The sequence below is a fragment of the Neolamprologus brichardi genome, unplaced genomic scaffold (assembly GCF_056152115.1).
Source record: "Neolamprologus brichardi isolate AB-2024 unplaced genomic scaffold, ASM5615211v1 NODE_ptg000033l+_length_6344489_cov_1, whole genome shotgun sequence".
In the NCBI taxonomy this organism is placed as follows: Eukaryota; Metazoa; Chordata; class Actinopteri; order Cichliformes; family Cichlidae; genus Neolamprologus; species Neolamprologus brichardi.
The window spans coordinates 5,165,034-5,175,290 of NW_028270137.1; the positions used below are offsets into that span (position 1 = coordinate 5,165,034).

At 45.1% G+C, this 10,257-nt stretch overlaps 1 protein-coding gene across 1 annotated transcript; it reads left to right on the forward strand.

The window, feature by feature from the left end:
* Nucleotides 1–1,404: 1,404 nt before the first annotated feature.
* Nucleotides 1,405–9,988, forward strand: LOC148094645 (sterile alpha motif domain-containing protein 3-like). Its single transcript, XM_087837501.1, has 10 exons — nt 1,405–1,476; nt 1,763–1,772; nt 2,999–3,113; nt 3,451–3,639; nt 3,724–3,811; nt 4,731–4,895; nt 5,003–5,212; nt 5,684–5,849; nt 9,459–9,538; nt 9,686–9,988. Exons 1-10 carry the CDS (start codon nt 1,405–1,407, stop codon nt 9,986–9,988), a joined length of 1,398 nt encoding a protein of 465 aa, XP_087693627.1.
* Nucleotides 9,989–10,257: the final 269 nt, after the last annotated feature.

Genomic DNA, 10,257 nt, shown 5'->3' on the forward strand with positions numbered 1-10,257 from the left:
TGTGAGAGTATGTCAACTGCTCAGCGCGTGTCAGAGTATGAAAACTGCTCAATGCGTGTCAGAGTATGTCAACTGCTCAGTGCGTGCGAGAGTATGACAACTGCTCAGTGCGTGTGAGAGTATGACAACTGCTCAGTGCGTGTGAGAGTATGACAACTGCTCAGTGCGTGTGAGAGTATGACAATTGCTTAATGCGTGTCAGAGTATGTCAACTGCTCAGTGCATGTGAGAGTATGACAATTGCTTAATGCGTGTCAGAGTATGTCAACTGCTCAGTGCATGTGAGAGTATGTCAACTGCTCAGTGCATGTGAGAGTATGACAACTGCTTAATGCGTGTCAGAGTATGTCAACTGCTCAGTGCGTGTGAGAGTATGACAACTGCTCAGTGCATGTGAGAGTATGACAACTGCTTAATGCGTGTCAGAGTATGTCAACTGCTCAGTGCATGTGAGAGTATGTCAACTGCTCAGTGCATGTGAGAGTATGACAACTGCTTAATGCGTGTCAGAGTATGACAACTGTTCAGTGCGTGTCCGAGTATGTCAACTGCTCAGTGCATGTGAGAGTATGTCAACTGCTCAGTGCATGAGAGAGTATGACAACTGCTCAATGCGTGTCAGAGTATGTCAACTGTTCAGTGCGTGTGAGAGTATGTCAACTGTTCAGTGCATGTGAGAGTATGACAACTGTTCAGTGCGTGTCCGAGTATGTCAACTGCTCAGTGCATGTGAGAGTATGTCAACTGCTTAGTGCGTGTGAGAGGCAAAGAAGCCCCCCAGCCAGGCTGAGAGGACCCCCAGAGCCCCAGCAGCCACGGTCGATTACAGCGCCGGTGCAGAGAGCGCCCGCCGAGGAAACACTGGAGATATGACACAATAGGATATATACAGGGTAAAAAGATAAAATAAATAAGAAGGGATACAATATAAATGTAAATAGAGTAAGAAGATAAAAAATGAATAAGAATAAAATCGATAAATATTAGGTAAAACCTAAATTAATAAATAGAATAACAGGATAGAATAAATAAGCATAAAATAAATAAACGTCAAGTAAAAGCTAAGTTAAAAAGTTGGATCTTGAGCCTGTTCTTAAAAACATGTACGTTCTCTGTGGCCCTGAGCTCCTCCGGCAGGCTGTTCCACAGATGAGGACCATACCACTGAAACGCTGCCTCTCCGTGAGTATGTGTCCTGACTTTGGGAACAGTCAAAAGGCCATGGACTGGCAGCCTGTCCAGGGTCTACCCCGCCTAAAAAAACAGCTGGGATAGGCTCCTGCACCCCTCCGATCCTTATGATGATAAAGTGGCTTGGAAAATGATTGAACAAAAAATAAATAAATAAGTTTTTGATGTCACAGAATAACAATGTAATGGCATTTTGTTTTGTTTTAACAGATCATGGCTCAGCAGTGGACTGTTGGAGAAGTATCTCTTTGGCTTGGGGAAAATGAATTGGCAGATTATCAACAGGTAAATGGACTGGTTCTTATATAGCGCTTTTCTACTCTGTCCGAGCACTCAAAGCGCTTTATACAGCTAATTCATTCACCCAATCACACAAGCACTTCTAAGCTTTAGTGCTAAGTATCTAACATTCATACACATTCACACTCCGATGGATGCATCGGAGAGCAACATGGGGTTAGTATCTTGCCCAAGGATATTTGGCATGCAGACTTGAGCAGCCTGGGATTGAGCCACCGACCTTCTGGTTAGTGGCTGATCCGCTCTGCCACCTGAGCTACAGCCACCCCAGGTCTTTGTAGGTGAGCATTTCTATGGATGTGCCATATCAGTGTCCACGGTGCTCCACAAGAAAACCAACATATGAAAAACTGCTGAAACATCAACAGATATACCATGAAAGTAAATGAGGATTCTTCATTGTCTGCAGACTAGAAGACTGTCCCAGAAAGTTTTTGTCTGTGAAATCTTTGAAAAATCACATAAGGAAGAAACATAAATATCAGAAACAAGGATTAGAGTCTGCCCCAGACTGTGACCCTGTCATCCAGGAAACTGTTGAATTTCCCCAATCATCTGAACGAGCTCTGAGTGAACTTATAGAGAACTTTACATGGGCCAGTTACACCATACACTGGTGTGTTTATACCCAAGCTGCATTTTCTGCTACATTATCCTCGGCTCATCCTTGATTATGGGTCACTCCGCTCTCATTGGTGCATGAGGTTTGAAGCCAGACATCAATTTTTCAAGACAGTAGCAAGAATCACCAATAACTATATTAATATTTGTCAGACTTTGGCAAAGAGGAATCAGCTTCGTCAATGCTGGGAGTGGCAGCCTGAATGGATCATCAGGAGCGATCATACACAAGCAGCAGTTAATAACTTATCACTTCAAGAACTTCCAGTGAACTTGCAGATTTGTTTGCAGAACTTGGAGACAGCCGTTACTGTGGATGAGAAACTCTGGACGAGTAAATGCATCATTTTAAACTCTGTAAAATATGCAGTTGGAGATTTCTTCATTTTGGAACTTGTGCATGCAGAGCAAATTCCACTGTTTGTAAAAAAAATAGTCCTGATTGTGTATATCAGGGCAAAATGGTTTCTTGTTGGAAGACTTTTTACAACACTGGAGTTTATAAGACACCTTCAATCATACCACATCAGAGAGACTGATGATCTGTTGATATTCAAGCCTGGGGATGAGGTAGACTTTCATGCTTTGGACGCATACAGATGTGATGGTCAAGACTTCATTACACTGATCCACCGACCTTTTAAGGCAGTTCATACCAAAGTTAGGTAAGATACATCCTAAACCATGACTTTTTAGTTAGGAATTGTCAACCACTGTTAAAATGATTTTAACCACTTTTTGGCTATTCCACATGTCTGTCATCATCTACAGTCACTAATGAACGCATAGCTGTCTTTTTAGTAATGTTTTATGATATTTTTATTCTTTATCTTCGAACATGCTCATTTCTGTTTTGATCGTGTCTTATTGTTTTTCTGTGACACAGACAATGAAATCGATGGATCGACTCTTCTGCAGATGACTGAAAGAATGAGTGAGCGTCTTTTTCCAAAAGTGAAAGACCAAGTGAAATTTTTGTCTGCTGTAGAGAAGCTGAAAGAGTGAGTCTTAAGTTGACTGGACATGATTCACTGAATTGTACATTCATACAATTCAGTGTTTCCCCTCCCCTAGGTTTACGGTGTTGGAGGGTGGGGGGCAAGGGGTTGACGCAAGCCCTGTACTGTTTCTCCAGCGTTGATGTGCATCACACACCCATTTACTTTCAAAATTGAAATGTCACAGCCACTCTTACTCTCTGTTATGATTCTGTTTCTGTAGTTCAGCAGCTGTTATTGTACGTTTTAAATATGCGGATATTCCTGATGCAGGACACAAGGACACGCATATTCATGTCTTGTAACAAACTCTAAACATACTTCTTACTTCTTCTTGCAGTGGAAGGCAACACAAAGAAAAGCATACTGTGTCAGCACTCCAACCTATGTTTAACTGCAAAGTGCAGTTTCCTCCAGCTGTGCTCACTGCGTTGACCAATAAAGATGCAGCACTAAAGTCACCCACCAAGAACAGACTCAAAAACATGCTTGTTCAAGCTCTGTTTGACCACTTGAGTAATGAGACAATGTAAGTCTATATATAATTAAGATTTGATTCATTTAAAATACAGTATGTACATCAGAATTTAAGTTCATCATTCAAAATTTGCAGGTATCCCTCTCATGTGCAGTATGTAGAGCTTCTGAGGACTGTCCTTCTGAGTTTTCCTTTCTTGAAGGAGAGTTATGGCTCTGGATATGTAAGTATTCCTGAAAAGCAAACATTGATAAAATTGTCCAACAAATTGTCTTTGAATTGCCTAATTATTGGCTAACGAGTGTAACATGCTAACATTTTCATTGTTACATATTCAGAGGTTATCTGTTCCCTTGTGGCCACTACAATACAAGTATTAGTATTGTGATTTTTGAGGCAGATCTCGTCCAGTATGGTCAAACAATAAATAAAATATCAATTGCTCTTTTAAATTAATTAATGTTTCATTTCTCTGTGAATTCTCAAGTGAATGGTGTGAAATTCAGCATTATATTAGCTCTGTTTGCCTTTGTATCAGGATAGTGTAGTTTTTGTATTTAAAAAATTAAATTTGAAAATAGGGCAGGGATAGCTCAGTAGGTAGTGTGGTTGCCCCATGATCGGAAGGTCAGGGGTTTGAATCAACTGAACGGCTACCCTGAGGTACCCTTGAGCAAGGTACTGTCCCTACACACTGCTCCCCGGGCGCCTGATTAGTGGCTGCCCACTGCTTCACTGAGTGAATGGGTTAAATGCAAAGAGAGAAATTTCCCTGTGGGGATCAATAAAGTATACATTATTATTTTTATTATTAAAAGGTAGAGGTATTAACATATAGACTGAAAGATCATGATGAGTATGCTTGTAGGACATAATGCCATTGATACTTTATCTAATCTTTATCTACCTTTTATAGTGTATGTAGCCAATCTAAGGTGCTCCAAACCTTTATATCATGTGTTCGATCAACTCCTAAGAGTTAAAGAAGAGATCTGTAAATAGGAACTAATTAGGTTATGACATGATTACAGCAAACCTACCAGCTTTATGTCACTCAAAGTTTTCTGGTAAATGTCTTGTATAAAGGGAGGACCTAGTTGCACCTATTTATGAATAATTAGTTACATTTTTATCGTTTGTAGGATGTTCTGCATGAGTCTCTCAGGAACAAGTTTAAAAAGGAAAGAAGACCACTAGTAGACGTAGAGGAAATTGAAAAAATGAGACAGAAATACTCAGTTCCAAATTCAGGAAGAAAAAGATCATCAGATATCCAGCCCTGTATCCTTTTGAAAAAACCAAGGCAAGTTAAATATGCTCAATGTTTGTTTGCCATTTTAAATTGTACATAAAAGTTAAAAGTATTGTTTTGGGTTTTTTTCTCTCAATATTTGCTAAACTTTTTAATAACCAGGATATCAATCCTCTTGACGATGGGGAGGATGAAAGTAGCACCGACCAACATGTATCAGTGATTAAGCAAGAGTGCCAAAAAACTAGGCCAAATGTGGATGTCATTCGAACGCACCTCAGGAAAATACAGAAGTACAGAACACACTACGTTCTTCAGCATACTACTGAAGAGGTTCTACGAGAATTCCCATGTCTCACTATCCCTGTTGTGGTGAGTGTTTTATCAAAAACTGCAGCAAAAAACAACAATAACAATAGTGCACGGCAAAAACACGAATATGTACTGATGTGCTGCACATTTATATAGACTTCTAATAATCACGTACCTACAGGACAGGCAAAGTGACTGAATCAGCAGATTTATTTCATGAGTAATAAAAGTACACTAACAGAACACTAACAGAAATTGCAACATTGACTATGTCTTTCTCTTTGGTTTTATTTTCATGCTACAGGATAATTTTGGACCAATCTGATGCCAATGATAGTTTTTTGGGAAGAATAGTCTAAACATCCCTTTTGCACAGCAATGTGTACTTGAGAATTAAAGTAAACAAATGCAAAATTATAATTTGTTCTCTAATGATAATTGATGTGTGAAATAATGATTGTTCTGGTTTGCTATATAATGGTATATATTATGGTACAAAGCTAATATGTATATGTTTATCCTTTATTTTAGCTTCTTGAAGAGGCTTCCATGTTACTTAAAACTGATGTGGACAAAAAAGTAATCCGAGGATTCAGTAAGTTGGCAGCGAAGCTTGTGTCAATAGCCCCAAACAGCAACCTTAAAAGCCTCTGCTTAAAATCTGTTGATGAGAGCCAGACAGACACTGAAAGAAAAGGTGAGGGCACTTGGCAATAATGGGCAAAAACATTTTTAACTCCTATCTCAGATACCACTTTTTAAGGTTTCACATACAGCACATTAGTAAACACAGTGTCCCTTACAATATCCACGGACGGACGGAAGGACGGACGGACTGAGTGGCTGGCTGGCTGGCTGGCTGGCTGGCGGAAACGACAACATAACATCAATGACACGACAAAGAACTGGTGAAACCGAGGAACTTAAATACACAGGTTGAATGATGACAATGATTGGAAACAGGTGAGTACAGGGCTGAACATAATCTGACTAATGACACAAGCTGACACGGTGAACAAACAGGAAGTGAAACAGGCAGTGGCAAAATAAACTGAACATGAACAAAACTGAAAGCACTGGGTCGATGACCCAGGAACCCTGACAGTACCCCCCCCCCCCAAAGGCCGGCACCCGACGGCCAAAAGAAAGAAAAACCAGAACAGGGCGGGTGGAGGGGGCCCAGGACGGAGGGACGGAGTCCAAAACAGAAACAGTTCAGGTGGGCGGCCACGTGGCCGGCGGCCGAGACGAGACGGTTCAGGAAGACGGCGGCGGCCGCTGAGCTGGTCCGGTGGGCGGCCGCGAGGAAGGCGGCGGCGGCCGCGAGGAAGGCGGCGGCGGCCGCTGAGCAGGTCCGGTGGGCGGCCGCGAGGAAGGCGGCGGCGGCCGCTGAGCAGGTCCGGTGGGCGGCCGCGCCGGCGATGACGTCCAGAACGTGGCTGGGGCGACGGCGCGGCAGCCGCAGGACCAGGCAAAGCAGAGGCTGACGCCGAGGCTGAGGCTGGCCCAGGCGAAGTGGAAGCTGAGGCTGGACCAGGGGAAGCAGAAGCTGAAGCTGAGGCTGAGTCTGGACCAGGCGAAGCAGAAGCTAAAGCTGAGGCTGGCCCAGGCGAAGCAGAAGCTGAGGCTGAGTCTGAGGCTGGCCCAGGCGAAGCAGAAGCTGAGGCTGAGTCTGAGTCTGGACCAGGCGACGGCACGGGAGCCGGGGGTGACAGAGCCACAGCTTTAGGGCCAGCGGGCGCGGAAGCCCCTGGCTGGAGACAGGCAGGGCCAGCGGGCGCGGAAGCCCCTGGCTGGAGAGCGGCCGGGCCAGCGGGCGCGGAGGCCCCTGGCTGGAGAGCAGGAGGGCTCACAGCTGGCTCTGGGTGCTGTGGCTGCAGGTCCGGGAACTGAACAGGGTGGTGGATGAGTGACTGAACTGATTGGACTGACTGGACGGGAGGCGACTGGACTGACTGGACGGGAGGCGACTGGAGAACAGGACACTGAGCTACAGGGGACGACTGGACTGACTGGACTACAGACTGGACAGACTGGAGGACGGGAGGAGACTGGAGGACAGGGAACTGGAGGACAGGAGGAGACTGGACTACAGGGGACAGGAGGACAGGAGGAGACTGGACGACAGGGGACAGGAGGGAAGGCTGAACAGCAGGTGAGGGAACTGACTGGAGTGAAAGCTGAACAGCAGGTGAGGGAACTGACTGGAGTGGGGAAGCTAAGGGATGAACAGAGGTTGGCGATGCTAATGGCTGAGCTAACGACAGAGTTACCGAGGGGGATAAAACTGCAGCCTGGGCTAATAAGGCTGGTGCCTGAGCAGGGGACACCTCAGCTAGCCTAACCAGTGATAGTGCCAGGGCGTGGAAAGCTGAGTGAGGAGGTGGAGGAAGTGGTGAAGTAGCAGGTGGACTGGTTAGCTCTTTCAAGCCTCTAGGGAGGTCAGGCTGGGTTGAGGCTGCCCTCAGCCTGGGCGCTGGGACAGGCACGGGAGGTGGCTGGACACCAGTTACCCCCCACCCGGGAAACAAGAGCGGATGTGGAGGTAGACTGCGTCGCAGCTGCCTTCTTCCTAGGAGCTGGCACAGGTGTGGGTGTAGGCTGGGCCCTAGCCATCTGAGGTGGTGAAACGGCTGAAGGGGAAGGCCGAATCTGGGCCGCCGTGCTGGTGGGAAATGGCTGAGTAATGGGTGTGAAAATAGTGACTGGGTGTGTGATACAGGCAGGTTTATCTGGGATTGTTCTGGTCCTTCTGCCACCACCATTTATAGTCTTTGGAGGAGCAGAGCAGAAAAACTCTTCCCAGTCTACAGAATCCTCCAGGAGGGAAACATCCCATGAATCAGAGATGAGTCTATTAGTTAATCTGGGTGAAGAGTCAAATGAGGAGGGTGGAAAACAGTTACCGGAACTCACCACCGGGAGTTGCTGAAAATAGTCCGTGTTATGGCGGCGTGTGCCCCGCTTTCTCCGGGAAGAGGAAGCGGGCGGGGTACACAGCCGAGCCTCTGGCGCGGGAGCCTCTGTTGAGCCGAGGTGGGAGGCATAGCCGCTGTGCCGTGGCGAAGTGGAGGATCCGGCAAATGAGGCAGGTGACGTGTGAGCGAGGAGCGGATCCGCGAGAGGGGGAGCCGCCGAAGCGCGGCGCGAAACGCCCACTCTCCGCGGCAGATGCTCCGGTGCATGGGAGGTAGCAGGTGGGTGAACGCGGCGTCTCCGAGGCCCGCCCAGAGCCAAGCGAGTGCCCTCGAAGACGTGCTCTCGCTCCGCGAAGAGCCGCTGTCTCTCCTTGAGCTTTTCCGCCCACAAGGAGAGCGCTGCCTCCTGCTGCTCAAAAAGGTCCGAGTCCGCTGGGTTCCAGTCGTGTCTTCGTGGCACGGGTCATGTCATTCTGTCAGGCGTGGTGTGGAGGCGAGGAAGAAGGAACCCAAACGCAGGACTCACAGGTAGGTGAAGACTGGTGTTTATTGTGATGGCGTGAGCAAACAGAACAGAGGTAGGAAATGGCTGGCTGGCTGGACGACTGACTGAATGAATGAATGAAGGAAGGAAGGACGGACGGACTGAGTGGCTGGCTGGCTGGCTGGCTGGACGACTGACTGAATGAATGAATGAATGAAGGAAGGACGGACGGACGGACGGACGGACTGAGTGGCTGGCTGGCTGGCTGGCGGAAACGACAACATAACATCAATGACACGACAAAGAACTGGTGAAACCGAGGAACTTAAATACACAGGTTGAATGATGACAATGATTGGAAACAGGTGAGTACAGGGCTGAACATAATCTGACTAATGACACAAGCTGACACGGTGAACAAACAGGAAGTGAAACAGGCAGTGGCAAAATAAACTGAACATGAACAAAACTGAAAGCACTGGGTCGATGACCCAGGAACCCTGACAGACATTTCTCCTTTCTCGTCTCTGCACTGATGTACTTTAAGATTTAACTGATACACCCTCGATGCTATATATATCTCTATGAGGATTTTCAGTCATTCACACAATGTTTATCCCAAAAAATGTTCAGTGGCAGCTAGACTTGCTCTGCAAGTTCTTTAGGACTCAAATTATTTAAAGCTAGCAACTTACAGAACTGAACAACATTTTGGGGGTTTTGTATAAATGCTTAACATTTACACTGAATTACACTGAAAAGTTAATTAGGTATACATTTACTGCACTAATGCTTATGTTCTGCAAGACATTCAACTCCTGATGAAGGTACTCATATGGCCTTTACTGCTTTGTATTAACAAAATTGGCCAGAAAATATTTACATATTTCTCTTTATTTTCCAGGTCAGATAGTAAACACAGCTGTTCTTCTCCTGCCATCTATTTTCAAAGAAAATGCCGCTCATCTCTCCGTCATAAATAAGGTAAATTTAGATTTTTTTTGGTATGGTGAGGGGGGGTCTAAAACTAATCCAGTATTTTACAGGAGTTTCATACTTTCATTGGGACACCTGTTGTTTATGCTTATTTAAACTATACTCCTCATTTCAAGAATTTAATTTCTGTTTCAGGATCCACACAGCCCAATACCTACAATCGTACTCAGCAGCAGTGACGGCAAGCCCTTGAGTGATTCAACTGAGGGCAATGTCCAGATGGATGGACAAAAAATGATTCTGGACAGTGGGGAAATTGACATTTCATTGGCGATGGGTATTGTCTTCTCCCTGTACCATAACTACAATGTTGCCTATCCAAGTGAACTAAAAAAGACATTTTGCTTTTTGGAGGCATTTGTTCTCAACTTGGGAACTCTGACTACACCTGTACCAGTAGCTGTGCAAAGAGTGGCAAATGCATTAAATATCTCCTAGATTGCCAGCATAGTGCAGATGAGAGACTGAAATTGTCCCAATGTGGACTAACAAAGGACCATGAGTCCCACATTAAACTTAACTTACATAACTTAAGGCTGCAGTTCATTGATAATTTAAATAAAAAGATTGTTCTTGAAATAGTTTTACTGAAAATGCAAACATGCTGATGAAAATGTGTTGTTTAATTGTCTGTTATGAAAGTATTGCTATTTCTAATGTAATGATTGTTGTTTTATCTATAGTATAATATTTATATGTATTTATTT

Excerpts from the sequence above, each read along its gene's own strand:
- LOC148094645 (XM_087837501.1), top strand. The coding sequence starts at position 1,405 with ATGGCTCAGCAGTGGACTGTTGGAGAAGTATCTCTTTGGCTTGGGGAA. Across the intron at positions 3,812-4,730 it reads AGAGTTATGGCTCTGGATAT|GATGTTCTGCATGAGTCTCT; the intron begins GTAAGTATTCCT and ends TATCGTTTGTAG. Across the intron at positions 5,213-5,683 it reads GTCTCACTATCCCTGTTGTG|CTTCTTGAAGAGGCTTCCAT; the intron begins GTGAGTGTTTTA and ends CCTTTATTTTAG.